This window comes from Ranitomeya imitator, chromosome 5 (genome assembly GCF_032444005.1).
Source record: "Ranitomeya imitator isolate aRanImi1 chromosome 5, aRanImi1.pri, whole genome shotgun sequence".
NCBI lineage: Eukaryota > Metazoa > Chordata > Amphibia > Anura > Dendrobatidae > Ranitomeya > Ranitomeya imitator.
Window position 1 is genome coordinate 256,951,514 of NC_091286.1, and position 27,922 is coordinate 256,979,435.

The following is a 27,922-nucleotide window of genomic DNA, read 5'->3' on the forward strand; positions in this document are numbered from 1 at the left end:
CCTCATGGAGTCGGTTTCTATTCATTTGTGCAGACACATGAACATTTCTGGCCTGCTGGAAGTCATTTTGCAGGGCTCTGGCGGTGCTCCTCCTGTTCCTCCTTGCACAAAGGCTGAGGCAGTGGTCCTGCTGCTGGGTTGCTGCCCTACTACGGCCCCCTCCACATCTCCTGGTGTACTGGCCTGTCTCATTGGTAGTGCCTCTGGACACTACGCTGTCAGACACAGCAAACCTTCTTGCAACAGCTCGCATTGATGCACCATCCTGGATGAGCTGCACTACCTGAGCCACTTGTGTGGGTTGTAGAGTCCATCTCATACTACCACGAGTGTGGAAGCGCAACCAACATTCAAAAGTGACCAAAACATCAGCCAGAAAGCCTTGGTACTGAGATGTGGTCTGTGGTCCCCACCTGCAGAACCACTCCTTTATTGAGTGTGTCTTGATAATTGCCAATAATTTCCATCTGTTGTCTATTCCATTTGAACAACAGCGTGTGAAATTGATTGTCAATCAGTGTTGCTTCCTAAGTGGACAGTTTGATTTCACAGAAGTTTGATTTACTTGGAGTTATATTCTGTTGTTTAGGTGTTCCATTTATTTTTTTGAGCAGTGTATTTATATGTTTTTTGCACTTCATTTCTCAGGGTGCAGCAAGACCCAGTATTTTTGGCCTTGTAAAGTAGGGTGTCTGCCCTCATATGGTGCATTTATAGAGTGCTGAGCAGCCCGTCTGATCTAATAGTATGGGCGTCACTAATAGTCTGTAAACCAGACACTGTGCATCACCTGTATGGGACCAGCACCCTATGCAAGCCTCTTTTGTGCAACCATACAGTATGCAATCGCCCTCTCCAGGAATTGGTAGGCTGTGAGTGGTTGTCTCATCAGTATTTTGCACCTGTATTGCCGCCATCTTTATTACATGGGTTTGCTGCATCCTGGGAGTGCACTAGTTCAGAGACCTGGACAAGTCAGCACTGCTGCCCCTTTGTGCTCTTCTAATGTCATAAGAGAATAACATTTGCTATCAAGACATAATAAATGTAATTCACTTTAACTGCCAGTGGCTTTAAAGTTTTGGTTGATTAGTGTATATATACACACACTATGATCAGCATTACCACTAAAACCAAATATGTTCTGAGCAAAAAAAAAACTTTTCTATGGAGGGTGAGGGTTTCTGACAGATAATGACCTGTCTCTGCAAAGAAAAAAATTCTGTGCTGAAAAACTCCAGGACAAAGCATCATCCTAGTGCAGCACAAGATATTCACGATGAAGAGGAAGTCATTCATAGCTCCAAGTACCCTAGAGCAGAGCGTGCAATGTAAAGTCCTGGTGTCAATGTGCAAAGTATCTGCAAACCATCTGGTCTGCGAATTAGAAGCACCTGCCTGTTCGCCTGCCAAAGAGCAGTAAGTCATTTGTCTCAGAGCTACAATCAGGTGCTGTAATACAAACACTTAAAACCACAAAGAGTTGCTCAGCTAAACAGCCAATAATAAAATAACAAAAAACAATAAAAACAAATGCTGACTCAGAATATTAGAGAGGAACAAAAGATGCCAACCATGCGTGGTCCGTGATGGGTTAACACGAAATAAACTACTGAATGTTGTGGTTTGGGAAAAAAAAAAAAAAAGAGCCTTGATTTAAGACCTGCCCGTGGATTACAAACAAAAAGGAGAGCGAAAATAAACAAGTGCCAAAGGTTTAAAGAGGAGGGAAACATGGCAAACTTTTTTTGTTTGTGCCAAAGTCAACACTGTTGATCTGAAGAGTAACATGCACAATTTGTTATGTTAATGCTGGGGCTGTTTATCATTCCTGCTCTTTTTATCGTCCTACAGGCGGAGATGTCGCTTGTTGGGTGACCTTGCAGAGGGTTCCTTCAATCTGTGATGTTTTGACAAATGAAGTATAAACTGCAGATGGTCAACTCCTTGCATGGCGAACAGGTTAGGAACGCAGCCGTGTCAGGGATGAAGTAGAGTAGGCTCCATGCTGGTGCACTGCGCAGCCATCGTCATATCACTTCCATCTCCACTTGTCAACAGCTCATAATTGGATCTCTCAAGAAGCCGTCACTTGGTTTACACCAACCGCAAAGTGTGCAGAAATCAAATCAAGCAAGCTGCAGAAACTAGCAGGTGCTGGACAAGGTAAAAAAAAGCTTAACGATCCAATTGCTCTCTTTGCATATACTGCACTGGACAATCAGACGGCGCTCATAGCAATCCAGCAGTGACAACAATAGGGGTCTGCTGGAGATCTCTGGTTGTCATGCCAACCCATCAGCGACACGCGGTCACGTGACACGGGCGCCGATGGGCGGGATTTTCAGCTCGCTTGCCGGAAACACGTGGTAACTGCTGCTGTCAGAGTTTGACAGCGGCATTTGATGGGTAAACAGCTGCGGGTGGATCACGATTCCTCCAGCAGCTGTTAGCGGCACATGTCAGATGTTCAAAACAGCCGACATGTGCCGGAAAAGATGGGGGCTCACCGCCATAGCCCACATCAAAGGGAGGCAGTCCGACAATGGCGTATTATTACGCCCGATGTCTGAAAGGGGTTAACTACAATGCTATTTTTACATTGCTGTGCATCATGTTCAATTTTGCAGCACTTTTCAGGCAGGTTCCTGGCGGATGTCGTGTGCACTTACTCCTAGAGCTCATGCAGAAGAAACTATAAATCAGATAAGCAATATCCGATTTTTAAATCAGACCGCATACAAACAGCACACTGACCAATGTTATTCAATGGGGCTGTTCAGTTCAAATTTTCTCTTGGTCACACTGTCCATGAAAGAAAATTGCAGCATGCACTGCTTTCTTTGGAGACTCACAGAATCCAGTCTGTGGATGCATAAAAAAAACAAACAAAAATAACCAGATCCCACACAGTTCACCCGAGTGGTCTCTGATTTTTATGGATACATTTATATTATTAACCTAGGAAACTGTATTTGGTCATGTACATTTTATATTGAGGATGTGTAAAAAAAGGACAGCAGCCAGATGTCACATTGGGAATAAAAAAAGGACACACAGATGGCACATAAAAAAAACATCAGAGATATTAATTTACAATCATTGTATCACCAACAATAGAAAGCAATTAATCTGCAATAAGTAACTATTAGGCCTTATTCAGACACCCGCGCTGCACATAGATATTCCATTCATGGATAGAACATATCGACTGTAGTCTATTTAAGATGTTCACAGGTCAGGGTTTTTTGTTTTTGTTTTTTTGTTTATTTTTTTGAGGAGGGGTGGGGGGGGAAGTAAGGAGAAGGCATCTATTATCTGCAAAAAAAAACAACCTGAAACGTATATGATTTTGATCTGATTTGTAGTTTGTGACTGGTGAAGTGATGGAGGGAAGATACATGTCACTGTGCATGATGGCGTCAGTGATGTTAAACCAGAGTAGTTTCTCTTCCAGCACACTACGTGTTTAGCGTGTGAAATGAGAGTTATGATATGGGCTGGTTTTAGTGGACCTCCATAGAGCAGGTGGGAGGGGGTCCACAGTATCATGTGATCAGTCATATGATGAAAAGTTACATGGTCTGGCCTTAAATAGCTGAACTCCAGGAGTAGTCAGAGCTTTTGAGGGCCTGGAGAGGAAGACTCCAGAAGAGTGTTTATGCATATAGTGCTTGTGCGAGGACATTGTTAACCCTGCGTGGGCTGACCCCCTCTAGTGTAAGTACTGTATGAAGTGCTACCCTCTTGTTTTGCTGTTTTGCCCAGAGGGCTGTGTTTACTTTTGTGCTTAAAACCTTGGTTTATGCTGTACTAAATAAACCAAGTGCACCCTTAAAAGGCACAGTATTCCACTGACTACCTTCGTGTGTAGCTGAGTGAGGCGATCTACCACAAAACGAAACTAAACAGTTCAAAGTACATGTGAAAAATGGACAATTCACAAATGCCATCCGTGGGTCACCCAAGTGCTGTTTTTTTTTTTTAATTAATGTCACACTGATGGTAAAATCAGACAAGACATTAAGATCAAAAATAGATGAAAATCAGATTCAGCACACTGACAAAATACAGACATCTGAATGAGGCTTAAGGCTGAGGGCAGACTTAATGGCCCAGATTCATCACTGTTTCTCCACTTTTCTGGAGTAATCTGTTCCTTTTGGCGGCTTTAGTATTTGTGCCTTATTCTCTTAAGGCCCAATGCGCACACGTTCAGTATTTTACATCCTTATTTGTAACCCAAAAACCAGGAATGGAACAATCATAGGAAATTCTATAATAGAACCAGTTCTGTATTTCTCGGCCACTCATGGTTTTGGCTTACAAATACTGATGTAAAATACTGACCAAATACTTAATGTGTGAACTTGACTAAGTTCTGCACCACTTTTCAAGCTGTCTTTCTTTAATCTTAAGATTTTTCTTGACAACTTGGCTTATCCAGGTGTGTTGCACAGATTCATGAAATGCAACTTTTACCAATTGTTACAGTTTTCGGCACATCTCATTGAAATATCTTCCTGAGTAAAATTTTTTAAGTAGTTTTTTTATCTGGCGCGTATTTGAAACTTTTTAATCTCCAGCAGGGGATTCCCAAGCCTTCGCTGACGTCACGTCTACAGAGCAGAGGCTTCTTTTTCGTTCCGCTCTGTCAACAGTTCGGGACATCCAGAATCATTCTAATTGACAGACGGATCCCCACTGCCTAACTGGGGGAGCCGGCTGTCAGTCAGAATGATGTCAGAAGTCCCGCTCTGTCATGTCAGCAGAGGCAGCTGAATCCCCGGCAACAGTGGTATGGGACGGCTCTATGCCGTGAAAAATAGTGCAGTGCACAACAAGCAGGTAAGTTGCAATTACCTGCCTGTTAGTACTTACCGTATATACTCGAGTATAAGCCGACCCAAGCATAAGCCGACCCCCTAATTTTGCCACAAAAAACTGGGAAAACTTAATGACTCGAGTATAAGCCTAGGGTGGGAAATGCAGCAGCTACCGGTAAATGTCAAAAGTAAAAATAGATACCAATAAAAGTAAAATTAATTGAGACATCAGTAGGTTAAGTGTTTTTGAATATCCATATTGAATCAGGAGCCCCATATAACGATCCATAAAGTTTATGATGGCCCCATAAGATGCTCCATATTAAAATATGCCCCATATAATCCTGCATAAAGGTTAATAATGGCCCCATAAGATGCTCCAAAGACACATTTGCCCAATATAATGTTGCACAAATGTTGATTATGGCCCCATAAGATGCTCCATAAAGATATTTGCCCCATATAGTGCTGCACAAACGTTGATTATGACCCTATACAGACACTTGACCCATATAGTGCTGCACAAACGTTATGGCCCCATAAGAGGCTCTATAAAGACACTTGCCCCATTATGGTGCTGCACAAATGTTATGGCCCCATAAGATGCTCCATAAAAACACTTGCCCCATTATAGTGCTGCACAAACGTTATGGTCCCATAAGATGCTCCATACAGACATTTGCCCCATTATAGTGCTGCACAAACGTTATGGCCCCAGAAGATGCTCTATACAGACACTTGCCCCATTATAGTGCTGCACAAGCGTTATGGCCCCAGAAGATGCTCCATAAAGACACTTGCCCCATTATAGTGCTGCACAAACGTTATGGACCCAGAAGATGCTCTATACAGACACTTGCCCCATTATAGTGCTGCACAAACGTTACGGCCCCAGAAGATGCTCCATATAGACACTTGCCCCATATAGTGCTGCACAAACGTTATGGCCCCAAAAGATGCTCTATACAGACACTTGCCCCATTATAGTGCTGCACAAACATTATTGCCCCAGAAGATGCTCTATACAGACACTTGCCCCGTTATAGTGCTGCACAAACGTTATGGCCCCAGAAGATGCTCCATATAGACACTTAACCCCATATAGTGCTGCACAAACGTTATGGCCCATAAGATGCTCCATACAGACACTTGCCCCATTTACTGTTGCTGCGATAAAAAAAAAAAATTTACATACTCACCTCTCCTTCGCTCAGGCCACCGGCACTTTCAATATTCACCTGACTTCGTTCCGGTGCCACATCCATCTTCAGCACTGACGTTCAGACAGAGGGCGCGCATTAACCACGTCACCGCGCCCTCTGACCTGAGCGTCACTGCAGAAAACGTTGAAGAGACAGAGCGGCGGCTGGAACGAGGAGCAGGTGAATATCGCGCAGCGCTCCCCTCCCCGTTACACTCACCTGCTCCTGGCGCTGTGCAGTCTCTGCTTCCCCGACGCTGCTGCTTCTTCCTCTACTGAGCGGTCACCGTTACCGCTCATTACAGTAATGAATATGCGGCTCCACCCTTATGGGAGGTGGAGCCGCATATTCATTACTGTAATGAGCGGTACAATGTGACTGCTCAGTACAGGTAGAAGATGCCGGCGCCGGGGAAAAGACGTGCAGGGTCCGCGCCAGGAGCAGGTGAGTATAATTAGACAGCCCCCGCTCCCCCTCCCCTGCCAACCCCAGGGTATGACTCGAGTATAAGCCGAGAGGGGGACTTTCAGCCCCAAAAAATGGGCTGAAAATCTCGGCTTATACTCGAGTATATACGGTAATCACTTTTCTTTTTTAATAAAGTCCCATATACCCTTTAAGCATGTGAAATGCATGCTTGATGGGGTTGAGATCTAGTGATTGACTTGGCTATTTCAGATTATTGTCCTTCTTTGCTCTTTGCCTTAAACTCCTAGGTTGCTTTCGCAGTATGTTTTGGGTCATTGTCCATCTGTACTGTGAAACGCAGTCCAAACAACCTTCCTGTTTTTGGTTGAATCTGAGCAGAAAATATAGCCCTATACACTTCAGAATTAATCCGGCTGCTTCGGTCTTCAGTCCCATCATCAACAAACACAAGTGACTCAGTGCCATTGGAAGCCATGCACTGCCTCCACCAACACCATGTTTTACAGAGGATGTGGTGTGCTTTGGATGATGAGCCGTTTCATGAATTCTCCACACTTTCTCTTTCGCATCATGATCTTAGTTCCATCTGTCCAAAGAATGCTTTTCCAGAACTGGGCTGGCTTCTTTAGACTTTTTGCCAAAGTATAATCCTATTTTTCAGGCTGATTAATGGTTCTCACCTTGTGGTGAACTTAGATACTGAAACACTTACTTTCTGGAGATTGTTCTTCACTTGGGTAGATGTTGTGAAGGGGTTTTTCTTCACCATAAAAAGTATTCTGCAATCCTCTACCAGTGCTGTCTTCTGTGGACATCCAGGCCTTTTTGAGCTTCCAAGCTCCCCAGTGCTTTTTTTTTCCAGAATGTACCAAACTGTTGATTTGGCCACTTACTACCTTATGCTCTCTCTCTGATATTACTTTTTAAAGGAGCTATAATTTCTAAACCCTTGCTCCATTTAAGATGTGAGTACTCTCAAATTAAATCTGAAAGCCTGTACATTAAGGCCATATTGATTATTTAACTGTATATTTAAAGGGAATCTGTCACCTCATTTTGGCTCTATAAACTGCATCACCGCCATCAGGGGCTTATCTACAGCATTCTGTAATGCTGTAGATAAGCCCCCGATGTAATCTGAAAGATAAGAAAAACAAGTTAGATTATACTCACCCAGGGGCAGTCCGGTCCGATGGGAGTCGCAGGTCCGGTGCCTCCCATCTTCATGCGATGACGTCCTCTTCTTTGATTCCTGTCGCGGCTCCGGCGCAGGCGTACTTTGTCTGCCCTATTGAGGGCAGAGCAAAGTACTGCAGTGCGCAAGCGCTGGGCCTCCCCGACCTTTCCCGGTGCCTGGGCACTGCAGTACTTTGCTCTGCCCTTAACAGGGCAGTAAGCCCCTGATGGCGATGGCCGCAGTTTATAGGGCCAAAATCAGGTGACAGATTCCCTTTAAAATGTGTCATTGTCCAAATATTTTGGGACCTGACTGTAGAACCCGGAAGTCCTCCATGTGCTTTTTTTTTCTCATGGAGCTCTTGAATTGGATTGGCTAATTTGACATTTCTTGGTTTTCCTTGTTTGTTTTTTTATTTCTAGTTGGTCTGCAAAAATACACAAACATGTGAACAGTCCCATAGACTACAATGGATACGAGTTCAATCCGTGAAAAAGACTAATCGAAAAAAATGGAGATCTAAAGAAGGCCTTTGTTGGCATTTATAACTATTACATTGAGTCTTCAATCCAATCATATATTGTAAATTCAGACAGGTCAAATTTAGAAGCGATACTAGGGTCAGACTGAATAATCTGAATGTTAAGCAGTAATACACTACTCATGAAGAAATGTAACACACAGTCTGAACACTTGCAGACAAAAAACATTACTATTAACATAAAATGTCCCCTGCCCAACTTGTACCCTCCTAAGCTCTCACCTCAAACTCCTTCACCTTTTCCATGGTTATCAAGCGGCGAGACGTGTGGCTGGAAAGCATCTGTTCACAGTTACTAATAAGTTTCAGGCAAGGGTGCCGGGGTACAACCTCGTCTGTGTATCTAAAAGAAAGAAAGCAGAGCTGGGAACTTCAGCAACAAACCATAAAACCATAAAAAAATTAGCTTTTCAAGATCATTTCACATTCAGTTAACTAATGTCCAATTGCATGTTTAACAATTATGAAGAGTTACTACTATTTATCCACAGAGAAATCTAAAAAACAAAAACACAGATTGTGGATCTTTAGGTTGAAGAGTAAAACTGCATTTGCACTGCAAGATAATTGTGATTGAGTGTTAAAAATGCACAATTCACAATTATTTTGCTGTGTAAACAGGCTGACGATTACCTGATGCGCAGCACAAAAGACCATCGTTCTTAGCGGTGTAAACAGCACTGGCAATGCCGAGAAAAATGGCAGCCTATGCGCACTCAGCGATCTATACAAGATTGCTCGGTGCGCATCATTTACTTGTAAACAGGTTTAAGTATATGCTTGCAAAGGGTTTAATATGAATTTAGGGAACCACAAGAAAACACCACCAAGACAAGTCTCACGGTTATTGTTTTCAGTGAAAAAAGGGAAAAATGACATCAGTAAAAGGCCTGTTTTTAACCCTATATAGGTTAATAGCATTATCGAACCTGGCAGGTTCCCAGCAGAAAGAAGTTTTGAGAACACCACAAAATTCTGTAATGTAACACATATAAGCATCTTATGCATATATACAATATATAATATACGGTAAGCACATTATGAATATCAGCATCTAAGTAACATGTATGTAAACATCAGCTTTCAAGTGGCTAGAAAAAGTAAAATTATTATATCGATATTTTCTTCAATTTGTAAAAGTGTTTAAGAAATATTAGAATATATAACATTCTTTTCTATTGATGAGCGAGTAGTTTTCCCAAGCACGCTCGGGTGGTCTCCGAGTACTAGTAACTGCTCGGAGATTTAGGTTTTGTCAACATAACTGCATGATTTACGGTTGCTAGCCAGCCTGAGTACATGTGGGGGTTGCCTGGTTGCTAGAGAATCCCCACATGTATTCAAGCTGTCTAGCAGCCGCAAATCATGCAGCTGCGTCAACAAAAACTAGATCTCCGAGCACTGACAAATACTCGGAGACCACTCGAGCGTGCTTAGGAAAACCCAAGCAACGAGTACACTCGCTCATCACTATTCTTTTCAATTAAGACAATTTTGGGTTTGTCTTAAGTCTTATAGCAAAACACTAAAAATTAATAAAAAAGTTATAGTAACAGAAATAAATATATAGTGGATACGGAAAGTATTCAGACCCCTTTAAATTTTTCACTCTTTCATTCCAGCCATTTGATAAATTCAAAAAAGGTCATTTTTTTCTCATTAATGTGCACTCTGCACCCCTTCTTGACTGAAAAAAACAGAAATGTAGAAATTTTTGCAAATTTATTAAAAAAGAAAAACTGAATTATCACATGGTCATAAGTATTCAGACCCTTTGCTCAGTATTGAGTAAAAGCACCCTTTTGAGCTAGTATAGCCATGAGTCTTCTTGGGAATGATGCAACAAGTTTTTCACACTAGGATTTGGGGATCCTCTGTCATTCTTCCTTGCAGATCCTCTCCAGTTCCATCACGTTTGATGGTGAACATTGATGGATAGCCATTTTCAGGTCTCTCCAGAGATGCTCAATTGGATTTAGGTCAGGGTTCTGGCTGGGCAGAACAGAGTTGTTCTGAAGCCACTCCTTTTGTTATTTTATCTGTGTGCTTAGGGTCATTGTCATGTTGGAAGGTGAACCTTCAGCCAAGTTGGAGGTCCAGAGCACTCTGGAAGGTTTATACCAGGATATCTCTGTACTTGGCCACATTCATGTTTCCTTCAATGACAACCAGTCGTCCTGTTCCTGCCGCCACGTTTCACTGTTGGGATTGTATTGGTCAGGTGATGAGCAGTGCCTGGTTTTCTCCACATATACCGCTTAGAATTATCACCAAAAAGGTCTATCTTCATCTCATCAGACCAGAGAATCTCATTTCTCAGTCTGGGGGTCTTTCATGTGTTTTTTTTTTTTTAGCAAACTCTATGCAGGTTTCATATGTCTTGCACTGAGAGGAGCCTTCCATCGGGCCACTTTGGCATAAAGGCCTGACTGGTGGAGGGCTGCAGTGATAGTTGACTTTGTGGAACTCTCTCCTATCTCCCTACTGCATCTCTGGAGCACAGCCACAGTGATCTTGGGGTTCTTCTTAACCTCTCTTACCAAGGCTCTTCTTCAATGATTGATCAGTTTGGTTGGACGGCCAGGTCTAGAAAGACTTCTGGTGGTCCCAAACTTCTTCCATTTAAGGATTATAGAGGCCACTGTGCTCTTAAGAACCTTGAGTACTGCATAAATTCTTTGGTGACCATGGCCAGATCTCTGCCTTATCACAATTCTGTCTCTGAGCTCCTTGGCCAGTTCCTTTAGGACCTTATGAATCTCATTTGGTCTGACATGCACTGTGAGTTGTGAGGTCTTACATAGACAGGTGTGTACCTTTCCAAATCAAGTTCTATCAGTTTAATTAAACATAGCTGGACTCCAATGAAGGAGTAGAACCATCTCAAGGAGGATCACAAGGAAATGGACAGCATTTTATAAATTTGTAAAAATTTCTACATTTCTATTTTTTCAGTCAAGATGGGGTGCAGAGTGTACATTAATGAGAAGAAAAATGAACTTTTTTGAATTTACTAAATGGCTGCAATGAAACAAAGATTGAAAAATTTAAAGGGGTCTGAATACTTTCCGCACCCACTCATAAGGATGCAATATAACCTAGAAAGTATTCAGGTGCAGACATGGTGATATTTTAACTACTCCGTTTGAGTTAATTCTAACACTTTTCTAAGAAAGATTCCAATAGACTAATTCATTTCTTTTGAGTCTAAACACACAGAAATGCTTTGGATTTTTATTGTTCTCGAGAGTGAGATTTTCTGTTTGTAATATATGTAAGATACGTCAGATGCTGCCTTGTCTGTGGCCATTCCTGTCTGCTCCCTGGACTTGTTCACTTCATGAGTTGAGTATCCCTAATCCAGGCTGATTCTTCACTCTCAGCAATAAACCAGAACAAGAACCTAATCTCTTTATCCGGGTCTGTCAAACAACATTAACTTCTAAAAGCTGTTGCAAATGAGTGTTTTGGTTCAAAATATGGGGAGAACTTCATGGAAAAAAATAAAACTACTGCCAAGTGTATAATTAATATAGCAAAGACACGTCCTTCACATGTCTCCTGAAAAGTGGCTTGTAATGATGAGCTAATAGAGGATCTTAACATGTTCCAGTTGTCGCTGCTGCATGTTTTGCGGCTTCACAGTCGCAACACATGCAGGCGTTGCCCAACAAACAGGCCATCCCTGCATGTGCCGCAGTTGTCGAACAACCGCTAGACATGCAGCCGCGGAGACTCAAGCATAGTATTTGAGCATGCTGAAGACTATTAGTACACGAGCATGTTGGATAACACCTCATCACTAGTGGCTTGCGATCCCTGTCCTATGTATGATCTGTAGAACACATAAGAATAAAACAATGACCCCAATCGGTGGTAGGTTATATGCATTCAATACATGTATTTATAATTTCAAGTACGCTTTTAAAGCATCACTCTGGTATCGGTATGGCAGCTCAAAATGCCTTATATAAATCAACAGTCCATCCACAAGTAGGTCTTAAATAAAGTGTACTTTGGCATTTTCATGAAACAAGCCCTCAGCACGGATTTCCCTCCAATTAGCGGTTACCACTGAGATCAGTAGTACATGGAACCTGCAAGAGCAGTAGTGGTCTTAACATGGTAACAACTAGTGATGAGCGAATATACAGTGGGGCAAAAAAGTATTTAGTCAGTCAGCAATAGTGCAAGTTCCACCACTTAAAAAGATGAAAGGCGTCTGTAATTTACATCATAGGTAGACCTCAACTATGGGAGACAAACTGAGAAAAAAAAAATCCAGAAAATCACATTGTCTGTTTTTTTAACAATTTATTTGCATATTATGGTGGAAAATAAGTATTTGGTCAGAAACAAAATTTCATCTCAATACTTAGTAATATATCCTTTGTTGGCAATGACAGAGGTCAAACGTTTTCTGTAAGTCTTCACAAGGCTGCCACACACTGTTGTTGGTATGTTGGCCCATTCCTCCATGCAGATCTCCTCTAGAGCAGTGATGTTTTTGGCTTTTCGTTTGGCAACACGGACTTTCAACTCCCTCCAAAGGTTTTCTATAGGGTTGAGATCTGGAGACTGGCTAGGCCACTCCAGGACCTTGAAATGCTTCTTACGAAGCCACTCCTTCGTTGCCCTGGCGGTGTGCTTTGGATCATTGTCATGTTGAAAGACCCAGCCACGTTTCATCTTCAATGCCCTTGCTGATGGAAGGAGGTTTGCACTCAAAATCTCACGATACATGGCCCCATTCATTCTTTCATGTACCCGGATCAGTCGTCCTTGCCCCTGTGCAGAGAAACAGCCCCAAAGCATGATGTTTCCACCACCATGCTTTACAGTAGGTATGGTGTTTGATGGATGCAACTCAGTATTCTTTTTCCTCCAAACACGACAAGTTGTGTTTCTACCAAACAGTTCCAGTTTGGTTTCATCAGACCATAGGACATTCTCCCAAAACGCCTCTGGATCATCCAAATGCTCTCTAGCAAACTTCAGACGGGCCCGGACATGTACTGGCTTAAGCAGTGGGACACGTCTGGCACTGCAGGATCTGAGTCCATGGTGGCGTAGTGTGTTACTTATGGTAGGCCTTGTTACATTGGTCCCAGCTCTCTGCAGTTCATTCACTAGGTCCCCCCGCGTGGTTCTGGGATTTTTGCTCACCGTTCTTGTGATCATTCTGACCCCATGGGGTGGGATTTTGCGTGGAGCCCCAGATCGAGGGAGATTATCAGTGGTCTTGTATGTCTTCCATTTTCTAATTATTGCTCCCACTGTTGATTTCTTCACTCCAAGCTGGTTGGCTATTGCAGATTCAGTCTTCCCAGCCTGGTGCAGGGCTACAATTTTGTTTCTGGTGTCCTTTGACAGCTCTTTGGTCTTCACCATAGTGGAGTTTGGAGTCAGATTGTTTGAGGGTGTGCACAGGTGTCTTTTTATACTGATAAGTTTAAACAGGTGCCATTACTACAGGTAATGAGTGGAGGAAAGAGTAGACTCTTAAAGAAGGTCTGTGAGAGCCAGAAATCTTGATTGTTTGTTTCTGACCAAATACTTATTTTCCACCATAATATGCAAATAAATTGTTAAAAAAACAGACAATGTGATTTTCTGGATTTTTTTTTCTCAGTTTTTCTCCCATAGTTGAGGTCTACCTATGATGTAAATTACAGACGCCTCTCATCTTTTTAAGTGGTAGAACTTGCACTATTGCTGACTGACTAAATACTTTTTTGCCCCACTGTACTCGTTACTCGAGATTTCTCAAACATGCTCGGGGGTCCTCTGAGTAGTATTTTGAAAATTGTACATTCACACTGAAGGCATCAAAACTATGAATTAACACATGTGGAATTATATACTTAACAAAAAAGTGTGAAACAACTGAAAATATGTCTTATATTTTCTGCAAAGGTTCTGCAAAGTAGCCACCTTTTGCTTTGATTACTGCTTTGCACACTCTTGGCATTCTCTTGATGTGCTTCATTAGGTAGTCACTGGGAATGGTCTTCCAACAGTCTTGAAGGAGTTCCCAGAGATGCTTAGCACTTGTTGGCCCTTTTGCCTTCACTCTGCGGTCCAGCTCACCCCAAACCATCTCGATTGGGTTCAGGTCTGCTGACTGGGGAGGCCAGGTCATCTGGCGTAGCACCCCATTACTCTCCTTCTTGGTCAAATAGCCCTTACACAGCCTGGAGGTGTGTTTGGGGTCATTGTCCTGTTGAAAAATAAATGATGGTCCAACTAAACGCAAACCGAATGGAATAGCATGCCGCTGCAAGATGATGTGGTAGCCATGCTGGTTCATTATGCCTTCAATTTTGAAAAATATTTAGAATTGAGAGTCCTCAGTAGTTGATACCTTTTAATGGCTAACTGAAAAGATGGTAACAAATTGCAAGCTTTCGAGACTACACAGGTCTCTTCATCAGGCAAAGACTAAAACAAATTCTGAAGAATCACATATTTATGCACAACATAGTATAGGGAAAAAAAAAACTATACTATGTTGTGCATAAATATGTGATTCTTCAGAATTTGTTTTTAGTCTTTGCCTGATGAAGAGACCTGTGTAGTCTCGAAAGCTTGCAATTTGTTACCATCTTTTCAGTTAGCCATTAAAAGGTATCAACCACTGAGGACTCTCAATTCTAAATATTTTTCTATCCACTGGCTAACACGGTACCAAGATATATTTCTTTCCTGTATTCAATTTTGAATAAATCCCCAACAGTGTCACCAGCAAAGCACCCCCACACCATCACACCTCCTCCTCCATGCTTCGCGGTGGGAACCAGGCATGAAGAGTCCATCCGATCACCTTATCTGTGTCGCACAAAGACACGGTGGTTGGAACCAAAGATCTCAAATTTGGACTCATCAGACCAAAGCACAGATTTCCACTGGTCTAATGTCCATTCTTTGTGTTCTTTAGCCCAAACAAGTTTCTTCTGCTTGTTGCCTTTCCTTAGCAGTGGTTTCCTAGCAGCTCTTTTAACCCCTTCCCGACCTGTGACACAGCGTATGCGTCATGAAAGTCGGTGCCAATCCGACCTGTGACGCATATGCTGTGTCACAGAAAGATCGCGTCCCTGCAGATCGGGTGAAAGGGTTAACTCCCATTTCACCCGATTTGCAGGGACAGGGGGAGTGGTAGTTTAGCCCAGGGGGGGTGGCTTCACCCCCTCGTGGCTACGATCGCTCTGATTGGCTGTTGAAAGTGAAACTGCCAATCAGAGCGATTTGTAATATTTCACCTAAAAAAATGGTGAAATATTACAATCCAGCCATGGCCGATGCTGCAATATCATCGGCCATGGCTGGAAATACTAATGTGTGTGGGGTAGGGTTAGGGGTAGGGTTAGGGTTAGGGTTTCGGTATGTGCACACGTATTCTGGTCCTCTGCGGATTTTTCCGCAGCGGATTTGATAAATCCGCAGTGCTAAACCGCTGCGGATTTATGGCAGATTTACCGCGGTTTTTCTGCGCATTTCACTGCGGTTTTACAACTGCGATTTTCTATTGCAGCAGTTGTAAAACCGCTGTGGAATCCGCAGAAAGAAGTGACATGCTGCGGAATGTAAACCGCTGCGTTTCCGTGCAGTTTTTCCGCAGCATGTGTACAGCGATTTTTGTTTCCCATAAGTTTACATTGAAATGTAAACTCATGGGAAACTGCTGCGGATCCGCAGCGTTTTCCGAAGCGTGTGCACATACCTTTAGAATTAGGCTATGTGCACACGGTGCGGATTTGGCTGCGGATCCGCAGCGGATTGGCCGCTGCGGATCCGCAGCAGTGTTCCATCAGGTTTACAGTACCATGTAAACCTATGGAAAACCAAATCCGCTGTGCCCATGGTGCGGAAAATACCGCACGGAAACGCTGCGTTGTATTTTCCGCAGCATGTCAATTCTTTGTGCGGATTCCGCAGCGTTTTACACCTATTCCGCAATAGGAATCCGCAGGTGAAATCCGCAGTAAATCCGCAGGTAAAACGCAGTGCCTTTTACCCGCGGATTTTTCAAAAATGGTGCGGAAAAATCTCACACGAATCCGCAACGTGGGTACATAGCCTTAGGGTTAGGGTTGGGTTGGAATTAGGGTTGTGGTTAGGGTTAGGGGTGTGTTGGGGTTAGGGTTGTGGTTAGGGGTGTGTTGCGGTTAGGGTTGTGGTTAGGGTTACGGCTACAGTTGGGATAAGGGTTAGGGGTGTGTTGGCGTTAGAATTGAGGGGTTTCCACTGTTTAGGCACATCAGGGGGTCTCCAAACGCAACATGGCGCCACCATTGATTCCAGCCAATCTTTTATTCAAAAAGTCAAATGGTGCTCCTTCCCTTCCGAGCCCCGACGTGTGCCCAAACAGTGGTTTACCCCCACATATGGGGTATCAGTGTACTCAGGACAAACTGGGCAACAATTACTGGGGTCCAATTTCTCCTGTTACCCTTGAGAAAATAAAAAATTGCTTGCTAAAACATCATTTTTGAGGAAAGAAAAATGATTTTTTATTTTCACGGCTCTGCGTTGTAAACGTCTGTGAAGCACTTGGGGGTTCAAAGTGCTCACCACATATCTAGATAAGTTCCTTGGGGGGTCTAGTTTCCAAAATGGGGTCACTTGTGGGGGGTTTCTACTGTTTAGGCACACCAGGGGCTCTGCAAACGCAACGTGACGCCCGCAGACCATTCCATCAAAGTCTGCATTTCAAAACGTCACTACTTGACTTCCGAGCCCCGACATGTGCCCAAACAGTGGTTTACCCCCACATATGGGGTATCAGCGTACTCAGGACAAACTGGGCAACAATTACTGGGGTCCAATTTCTCCTGTTACCCTTGGGAAAATAAAAAATTCTGGGCTAAAAAATTATTTTTGAGGAAAGAAAACGTATTTATTATTTTCACTGCTCTGTGTTATAAACTTCTGTGAAGCACTTGGGGGTTCAAAGTGCTCACCTCACATCTAGATAAGTTCCTTTCGGGGTCTAGTTTCTAAAATGGGGTCACTTGTGGGGGGTTTCTACTGTTTAGCCACATCAGGGGCTCTGCAAACGCAACGTAACGCCCGCAGAGCATTCCATCAAAGTCTGCATTTCAAAATGTCACTACTTGACTTCCGAGCCCCGACATGTGCCCAAACTGTGGTTTACCCCCACATATGGGGTATCAGCGTACTCAGGAGAAACTGTACAACAACTTTTGGGGTCAAATTTCTCCTGTTACCCTTGGGAAAATAATAAATTGCAGGCTAAAAAATCATTTTAGAGAAAATAAAATTTTTATTTTATTTTCATGGCTCTGCGTTATAAACTTCTGTGAAGCACTTGGAAGTTCAAAGTCCTCACCACACATCTAGATTAGTTCCTTTGGGGGTCTAGTTTCCAAAATGGGGTCATATGTGGGGGATCTCCAATGTTTAGGCACACAGGGGCTCTCCAAACGTGACATGGTGTCCGCTAATGATTGGAGCTAATTTTCCATTTAAAAAGCCAATTGGCGTGCCTTCCCTTCCGAGCCCTGCCGTGCGCCCAAACAGTGGTTTACCCCCACATATGGGGTATCAGCGTACTCAGGACAAACTGGACAACAACATTTGCGGTCCAATTTCTCCTATTACCCTTGGCAAAATAGGAAATTCCAGGCTAAAAATCATTTTTGAGGAAAGAAAAATTATTTTTTATTTTCATGGCTCTGCATTATAAACTTCTGTGAAGCACCTGGGGGTTTAAAGTGCTCAATATGCATCTAGATAAGTTCCTTGGGGGGTCTAGTTTCCAAAATGGGGTCACTTGTGGGGGAGCTCCAATGCATAGGCACACAGGGGCTCTCTAAACGCGACATGGTGTCCGCTAACAATTGGAGCTAATTTTCCATTCAAAAAGTCAAATGGCGCGCCTTCCCTTCCGAGGCCTGCCGTGTGCCCAAACAGTGGTTTACCCCCACATATGAGGTATCGGCATACTCGGGAGAAATTGCCCAACAAATTTTAGGATTCATTTTATCCTATTGCCCATGTGAAAATGAAAAACTGAGGCGAAAAGAATTTTTTTGTGAAAAAAAAGTACTTTTTCATTTTTACAGATCAATTTGTGAAGCACCTGAGGGTTTAAAGTGCTCAATATGCATCTAGATAAGTTCCTTGGGGGGTCTAGTTTCCAAAATGGGGTCATTTGTGGGGGAGCTCCAATGTTTAGGCACACGGGGGCTCTCCAAACACGACATGGTGTCCGCTAACGATGGAGATAATTTTTCATTCAAAAAGTCAAATGGCGCTCCTTCCCTTCCGAACCTTACCATGTGCCCAAACAGTGGTTTACCCCCACATGTGAGGTATCGGTGTACTCATGAGAAATTGCCCAACAAATTTTAGGATCCATTTTATCCTGTTGCCCATGTGAAAATGAAAAAAATTGAGGCTAAAAGAATTTTTTTGTGAAAAAAAAGTACTTTTTCATTTTTACGGATCAATTTGTGAAGCCCCCGGGGGTTCAAAGTTCTCACTATGCATCTAGATAAGTTCCTTGGGGCGTCTAGTTTCCAAAATGGGGTCACGTGTGGGGGAGCTCCAATTTTTAGGCACACGGGGGCTCTCCAAACGTGACATGGTGTCCGCTAAAGAGTGGAGCCAATTTTTCATTCAAAAAGTCAAATGGCGCTCCTTCCCTTCCAAGCCCTGCCGTGCGCCCAAACAGTGGTTTACCCCCACATATGAGGTATCAGCGTACTCAGGACAAATTGGACAACAACTTTCGTGGTTCAGTTTCTCCTTGTACCATTGGGAAAATAAAAAAAATGTTGCTAAAAGATAATTTTTGTGACTAAAAAGTTAAATGTTCATTTTTTCCTTCCATGTTGCTTCTGCTGCTGTGAAGCACCGGAAGGGTTAAAAAACTTCTTGAATGTGGTTTTGAGCACCTTGAGGGGTGCATTTTTTAGAATGGTGTCACTTTTGGGTATTTTCAGCCATATAGACCCCTCAAACTGACTTCAAATGTGAGGTGGTCCCTAAAAAAAATGGTTTTGTAAATTTCGTTGTAAAAATGAGAAATCGCTGGTCAAATTTTAACTCTTATAACTTCCTAGCAAAAAAAAATTTTGTTTCCAAAATTGTGCTGGTGTAAAGTAGACATGTGGGAAATGTTATTTATTAACTATTTTGTGTCACATAACTCTCTGGTTTAACAGAATAAAAATTCAAAATGTGAAAATTGCGAAATTTTCAAAATTTTCGCCAAATTTCCGTTTTTATCACAAATAAACGCAGAATTTATTGACCTAAATTTACCACTAACATGAAGCCCAATATGTCACGAAAAAACAATCTCAGAACCGCTAGGATCCGTTGAAGCGTTCCTGAGTTATTACCTCATAAAGGGACACTGGTCAGAATTGCAAAAAACGGCCAGGTCATTAAGGTCAAAATAGGCTGGGTCATGAAGGGGTTAAGATGAAGGCCTGCTGCACAAAGTCTCCTCTTAACAGTTGTTGTAGAGATGTGTCTGCTGCTAGAACTCTGTGTGGCATTGACCTGGTCTCTAATCTGAGCTGCTATTAACCTGCGATTTCTGAGACTGGTGACTCGGATAAACTTATCCTCAGAAACAGAGGTGACTCTTGGTCTTCCTTTCCTGGGGCGGTCCTCATGTGAGCCAGTTTCTTTGTAGAGCTTGATGGTTTTTGCCACTGCACTTGCGGACACTTTCAAAGTTTTCCTAATTTTTCGGACTGACTGACCTTCATTTCTTAAAGTAATGATGGCCACTTGTTTTTCTTTATTTAGCTGCTTTTTTCTTGCCATAATACAAATTCTAACAGTCTATTCAGTAGGACTATCAGCTGTGTATCCACCAGACTTCTGCACAACACAACTGATGGTCCCAACCCCATTTATAAGGCAAGAACTCCCACATTAAACCTGACAGGGCACACCTGTGAATTGAAAACCATTCCCAGTGACTACTTCTTGAAGCTCATCAAGAGAATGCCAAGAGTGTGCAAAGCAGTCAACAAAGCAAAAGGTGGCTACTTTGAAGAACCTAGAATATAAGACATAACATAAAAAAGCGTGAAACAACTGAAATTAAGTATATAATTCCACATGTGTTAATTCATAGTTTTGATGCCAGCAGTGTGAATGTACAATTTTCATAGTCATGAAAATACAGAAAAGTCTTTAAATGAGGTGTGCAAGATGATGGCCCGATTCTAACGTATCGGGTATTCTAGAATATGAATGTCCACGTAGTATATTGCACAGCCCACGTAGTATATTGCCCAGTGACGTAGTATATTGCCCAGCCACATAGTATACAGCACAGAGCCACATAGTATACAGCACAGAGCCACGTATTATACAGCACAGAGCCACGTAGTATACAGCACAGCGCCACGTAGTATACAGCAGAGCCACGTAGTATACAGCACAGAGCCACGTAGTATACAGCACAGAGCCACGTAGTATACAGCACAGAGCCACGTGGTATACAGCACAGAGCCACGTAGTATACAGCACAGAGCCACGTAGTATACAGCACAGAGCCACGTAGTATACAGCACAGAGCCATGTAGTATACAGCACAGAGCCATGTAGTTTACTGCACAGAGCCACGTAGTATATTGCCCAGTCACGTAGTATATTGTCCAGCCACGTAGTATATAACACTGCCCACACAGTATATAACAGTGGCCACGTAATATCTAGCACAGCCCACATTGTATATAACACTGCCTATGTAGTATACAGCACAGAGCCACGTGGTATCTAAAACAGCCCACATAGTATACAGCAGTGCGGGCACCATATCCCTGTTAAAAAAATAATTAAAATAAAAAATAGTTATATACTCACCCGCCGGGATCGAATCAAGCGAGGCTCTGGCGCAGGCAATGAGAGCGCGGCTGCCGCCATCTTCCGTTCCCAGGATGCATTGCGAAATTACCCAGATGACTTAGCGGTCTCGCGAGACCGCTAAATCTTCTGGGTAGTTTCGCAATGCATCGCTGGGAACGGAAGATGGCGGCAGGTGCGAGCGGAGGGTGAGTATAGCAGGTTTTTTGTTTTTTTTATTATTTTTAACATTACATTTTTTTTTTACTATTGATGCCGCATAGGCAGCATCAATAGTAAAAAGTTGGGGACACACAGGGTTAATAGCGGCGTTAACAGAGTGCGTTACCCGTGGCATAACGCGGTCTGTTACCGTTGGCATTAACCCTGTGTGAGCGGTGACCGGAGGGGAGTATGCGGGCTGAACAGACAAGACCAATCAGTGACTTGGATTTCCATGACAGATAGAGGCCGCAACCAATGAATATCCGTGACAGACGGAAGTGATCCATATATATATATACACACACACACACACAATTGTCAAAGGGGTACTCCCGTCTTTCTGTCTGTCCTTCTGTCACAGATATTCATTGGTCGTGGCCTCTGTCTATCATGGAAATCTAAGTCGCTGATTGGTCGCCGCAAAACAGCCACGACCAATCAGCGACGGGCACAGTCCGGAAGAAAATGGCCGCTCCATACTCACCGCAGTCAGTGGCCGGCGCCCGCTCCCCGCAATCAGTGTCCCCGGCGCTCCGCTCCCCGCAATCAGTGTCCCCGGCGCTCCGATGCTTACTCCCCGCAGTCAGTGTCCCCGGCGCCTGCTCCATACTCCCCTCCGGTCACCGCTAACACAGGGTTAATGCCGGCGGTAACACATTCCGTTTATTAACCCTGTGTGTCCCCAACCTTTTACTATTGATGCTGCCTATGCGGCATCAATAGTAAAAGAAAGTAATGTTAAAAATAGTACAAAAACAAAAAACCTGCTATACTCACCCTCCGTTGTCCGCTGACCCGCTCGCGCCTGCCGCCATCTTCCTTTCCCAGCGATGCTTTGCAAAATTACCCATAAGACCTAGCAGTCTCCTGAGACTGCTAAGTCATATGGGTAATTTCGCAAAACATCCTGGGAACGCAAGATGGCGGCAGCCGCGCGCCCATCTGCACAACGCCGTTGGATCCCAGGAAGCGGAGAGACGGGACGCTGAGGAGCAGCGACAAGAATGGTGAGTATGTTCAACTACAAGGGGCCCTCGGATCGTTAATGTTTATTTTTTATTATTTTAACCTCTGACATACGTGGCTCGGTAATATAGTACGTCACTGGGCAATATCCTACGTCACTGTGCAATATCCTACGTGGCTCTGTGCTGTATACTACGTGGCTTGGCAATATACTACGTGACTGGGCAATATACTACGTGACTGGGCAATATACTACGTCGCTGGGCAATATACTATGTCGCTGGGCAATATACTACGTGACTGGGCAATATACTACGTGACTGGGCAATATACTACGTGGCTGGGTAATATACTACGTGGACATGCATATTCTAGAATACCCGATGCGTTAGAATCGGGCCACCATCTAGTCTACGATATAATTGTCTAAGGGTCACTTCCGTCTTTCGGTCTGTCCTTCTGTCATGGATATTCATTGGTCGCGGCCTCTGTCTGTCATGGAAATTCAAGACGCTGATTGGTCGTGGCAAAACACCCACGAACAATCAGCGACGGGCACAGTCCGCTCCTTCCTCCCCGCAGTCAGTGCCCGCTCCATACTCCCCTCCAGTCAGCCCTCACACAGGGTTAATGGCAGCGTTAATGGACCGCGTTATGCTGCGGTGTTATGCACTCCATTAACGCAGCTATTAACCCTGTGTGACCAACTTTTTACTACTGATGCTGCGTATGCAGCATCAATAGTAAAACGATCTAATGTTAAAAATAATAATAACAAAAAAAAAAAAAAAAGGTTATTCTCACCCGCTGACATGGTGCTGTCCTCGGCAGTGCAAGCGGCAGGTTCCGGTGCTAAGGATGCTATGCGAGAAGGACCTTCCATGACGTCACGGTCATGTGACTGCGATGTCATCACAGGTCCTGCGCTCATACCAACCCTGGGTCTTTTTTAACCACGCATATAGTGCCACTTTGCTACATACTACGTGGGCTGTGTTACATACTGCGTGGGCTGCGTTATATACTACATGGCTGCTATTTACTGTGTGTGTGTGTGTGATTGATTATATATATATATATATATATATATATATATATATATATATATATATATATATATATATATATGCAGAGAGGCTGTCATCCCTCTACCAGCTCCTGGAATGCTGAAAATATGTTCAGTCACAGCATTCAGGGGGTTAAAGTGCCATGAGCGGTGCATGACTGCTCCCGACACTTAGTGCCGGGTGTCAGCTGTCAGAATCAGCTGACACCCGATAGCAATCTGCACTAAAAGAACAAATATTCTGCCATGATCCAGGTAATAATGACATATATCAGCATTAAAAAAAAATGATGTTGATACATGGGTCAATGACAAGAGTTACTACAGCTGGAAACCATCATTGCTCTACACAATATTATGTATGCTTAGTTTTGCAAAACTTGGAGTGTTTTGCCTTTTGGTTCTGAACCGACATATTTAGGGGAAACAGTTTGATACATAACGTATGGCATAAAATTAACCTAACTATCCCTGGAAAACAGTGTAGTATCTGGAAGCCTTTGCTGCCAACAGATATCTAATCTGAAATGCACATTAGATAGGTCTGCCAGCGGCTTATCTCGCAGAGAACAAATTGGTTGGCTCTCGGAAATCCAATGTGCCAGATCTTTCTCTCCCCCAATGTCATCCGTCAGGGAAGAATTGGGAGACATCAGTACATGTTAGAGTGTCTGCCAATCACGTGGTCGGCTGATGTTAGTCTTGTGTGTATGGGGGCTTTAGAGACAATCACTTTTTATAAGATAAGTCTATGGTGCTTTAGGTGATAGCCTACAGAGAAAGGGTCCTCCAACAACTATCAGGGTGAAAGGAACATTTTATTAACACAATAATAGATAAATACATATAAAATACAGAGATGCCAAAATAACAGACAGAAAACGAAAGAGTGTGTGGGATTAAATCTGCATGGCCAGTACCATACATCACTGTGTGTGAAGGAATATCTATGGTGAAACCAGACATAAATATATATCATCCGACATAAAAAAGGTCTGCACCTGTCATATATAGAGATGAGAACAACTGACTGAGGTTATTATGAACCATCCATCACAATGAATATATTGTAAGTTATTACAATCATTTTGAATGAAGCAACAATATAAAAGTGTGTAGATTCCTAAAACATGCCACTTCCAAAAGTGCAATGTGCAACAGAAGAGTAATCCGCTTACAAGTAGACGGGAAAATGCTGGGAGGTGTTGGAATATCTCCCCGGGTATTTACTGTACACAGAGCAAAGTGCAATATATTACACAGAAGTCATTCTAAAAAAATCAACTAATCAATGCCCTGTCTGCAGACAAACCAGAGGTGTAACCCATACAGTAATGTTCTTGTGAATAATTTCATGTGCACATCAGACTATTACTGTGAATAGGTATCCCCAATTAGAATCACAGCCTTACAGAGAAAATAGTCATATCATCAAGACATAGCAAGGAGTATAGCAGATGATGTCAGTGTGATCAGATAAGAGTTTATATAACGGCACATTAAACTGCTATTGGGAATGGTTCCTCAACAGGAATGGAGAATGTAAGCCCGCAGGGGCAGGGTCCTCGCCCCTCTGTATCAGTCTGTAATTGTTAGTTTGCTTACTGTAAGTGATATCTGTAACTTGTATGTAACAACTTCTCATGTACAGCACCATGGAATCAATGGTGCTATATAAATAAATAATAATAATAATGGTACATCACGCCATGCCTGCAAATCTGGCTGATAATGGCTTTATAAATGACAATGTTAAAAATCAATTATAATTTCAGTTCCATTTTAAATATCAGCTGCTAGATCATTATATTTACTTAAAGGAGTTGTCCACTACTTGGAGAACCCTTCTAAAGCACCATAGTTCGCCCATGTTAAATAACAGCTATCCTCACCTGTCGTGCAGGTGCCGTTCCAGTAATGTTGATGCCTCCGGTACTGGGACTTGTGTGACATTGCTGTGTCCTGCAAGCCCTGCAGCTAATCAGTGGCTACTTCCCCCTGCAGCCAATCAGCGGCTGCTTCCCTCTCACTTACTTCGGACATAACTAACATCTGGAGGAAGTCGGAGAATAGCAGCACGCTCATTTCTTCCAGGTGTCAGCTTCATTCACAGCGAGATTGAAGCGGCCGCTGATTGGCTGCAGGGCTTACGTGACATAATGTCAAACGAGCCCCAGGCATGCAACTGTAGGAACGGCACCTGCACCAGGAGTGAGCATAGCTGCTATTTTACATGGGTGAACCACAGTGGTGGAAAAGAGGTTTTTGACATCTAAAAATGTCGAACAAATGTAACGGGGTATGTCAGAAAGAAGCATCATGTGTAAAGTTTATGAACTAAGACCACACTGGTTTCCAAAATAAAGGGGCTCTGGGGCCAATGGACTGTACCCTACATCTGTAAACTACTTAGATGTCGCGATCACTACTGACCACAGCATCTAATAGCTTAAATTACGGGAATCAGAGAGGAGTCTGATATGATGGCATATGGATGCAGCTCTTGTGCCATCTTTTCCTTGCCTTCTCTTATTTTAACAGTACATACAAAAAAATGGTAGAAATCACAATAATGTGATAAAGACTTGCTCTTATATAGTTTGGTTAAATTATTTATAATGACGCCAAGTAAAAGAATGTATTTGTCAACGATGGAAAGAATTTAGACGTAAAACACTGGGTGTTTGCCCATAATTTCACTTCATGTCCTATTTATTCTTAACACAGGAAGATGATCTTTTATTTATTTTCCGGAGAGAACGTGTGTTTGTCAGCTCATGCTCCAGGATTTGTTTGTGTATTCTCATCACGATGTAAACTGATAATGGTACATTTAAGGTGATCAAAGATTTAGGATAAAAGAAAAACCTGGTGTTGACAACAGTTAATTTCAACACTGAGAAGATGCTGAAGACGTATGCTAAGTGAGCGGCCCCCCGCAGCAGTAATCCTAGGGATGCATGGAAAGGTAACTAGTGCGGTGAGAGGTCTCCATTTCTTAAGTTGTTAAAAACAGGATTTTTGGTTGCTTACCGTAAAATCTGTTTCTTGAAGCCTCCATTGGGGGACACAGGAACCATGGGTGTATGCTGCTGCCACTAGGAGGCTGACACTATGCAAATAAAAAAGTTAGCTCCTCCTCTGCAGTGTACACCCCACCGACTGGCATTATACTCTTCAGTTAGTGAGAAAGCAGTAGGAGATAATGAACAAGGTTGAAAAACCATAACCACAAACTTGAGAACTGTAAACGTGACAACAGTCATAGAACAGATAACAACAGAAAACATTGGGAGGGAGCTGTGTCCCCCAATGGAGGCTTCAAGAAACAGATTTTACGGTAAGCAACCAAAAATCCTGTTTTCTTTATCGCCTCTCATTGGGGGACACAGGAACCATGGGACGTCCCAAAGCAGTCCCTAGGGCGGGAAAAAACAGACTTCCATCAGGTCAGAGGACTCACCACTGCCGCCTGCAGGATCCTTCTGCCTAGGCTGGCGTCCGCCGATGCGTAGGTATGGACCTTGTAAAATTTGGCGAACGTGTGCATGGATGACCAAGTTGCCGCTTTGCAAAGCTGTAGGGCGGAAGCCCTGTGGTGCACCGCCCAGGAGGCGCCGACTGCCCGGGTAGAGTGAGCCTTAATCCCAGGAAGGGGCACTCTGTTCTTGACCCGGTAAGCCTCCAAAATTGCCATTCTGATCCATCGAGCAATAGTCACTTTAGAAGCTGGCTGGCCTCTGCGCGTGCCATCAGGAATGACGAAAAAAGAATCCGTCTTCCGGAAAGAGGATGTTCTATCCAGATAAATCCTCACTGCCCTGACGAGGTCTAGCTTGTTCAACGATCGCTCCAGAGGATGAGTCGGAGCTGGACAAAAGGAAGGTAGAACGATGTCCTCGTTGAGGTGGAAGGTGGAAACCACCTTAGGAAGAAAAGAAGGTGGGGGTCGGAAGACCACCTTGTCCTGGTGAATGACCAAAAACGGAGGGCGGCAAGACAGTGCCGCCAGCTCGGAAACGCGGCGAATGGATGTGATGGCCACAAGAAAGGCCACCTTCCAGGATAAAACTGATAGAGGAATCTCCCTAAGAGGCTCAAAGGGAGAAGCCCTTAGAACGTCCAGCACCAGGTTTAAGTCCCATGCCTCCACAGGGGCCCTGTACGGCGGGACAGCGTGGGCTACTCCTTGAAAAAAAAGTCTTAACCTGTGGCCGAGAGGCCAAGGTCATCTGAAAGAGGATGGAAAGCGCAGAAACCTGACCCTTCAGGGAGCCAAGAGCCAGGCCCGAATCCAGTCCTGCCTGAAGAAAGGCCAAAAGAGAAGGCAGGGAAAAAACCATAGACGGAACGCGGTTGGACTCGCACCAACGGAAGTAAGCCTTCCAGGTGCGGTAGTAGATCCTGGAAGACGAAGGCTTCCGAGCTTGAATCATGGTGTGAATCACCCGGTCCGAAAGACCGGACGCTCTTAGAACCGCGATCTCAACAGCCACGCCGTTAAACTGAGCGTCCGAGAATTCGGGTGGCAGATCGGACCCTGGGACAGCAGATCGGGCCTGTCTGGAAGGCGCCAGGGAGCGTCAGCGAGAAGGTTGATGAGCTCTGCGAACCAAGCTCTCCTGGGCCAATCCGGGGCGATCAGGATGACCGGCACCC

The 27,922-nt window shown here is 43.6% G+C and overlaps 1 protein-coding gene across 2 annotated transcripts in view; it reads right to left on the minus strand.

The window, feature by feature from the left end:
- The window catches only part of TRMT11 (tRNA methyltransferase 11 homolog), a 94,404-nt gene that overhangs the window by 8,058 nt on the left and 58,424 nt on the right, over positions 1-27,922 (minus strand). For both annotated transcript variants that reach the window (XM_069726082.1, XM_069726083.1), the window contains one exon: positions 8,398-8,518. In XM_069726082.1, the coding sequence (XP_069582183.1) occupies positions 8,398-8,518 (121 nt within the window). The remainder of the gene's footprint in view (positions 1-8,397; positions 8,519-27,922) is intronic.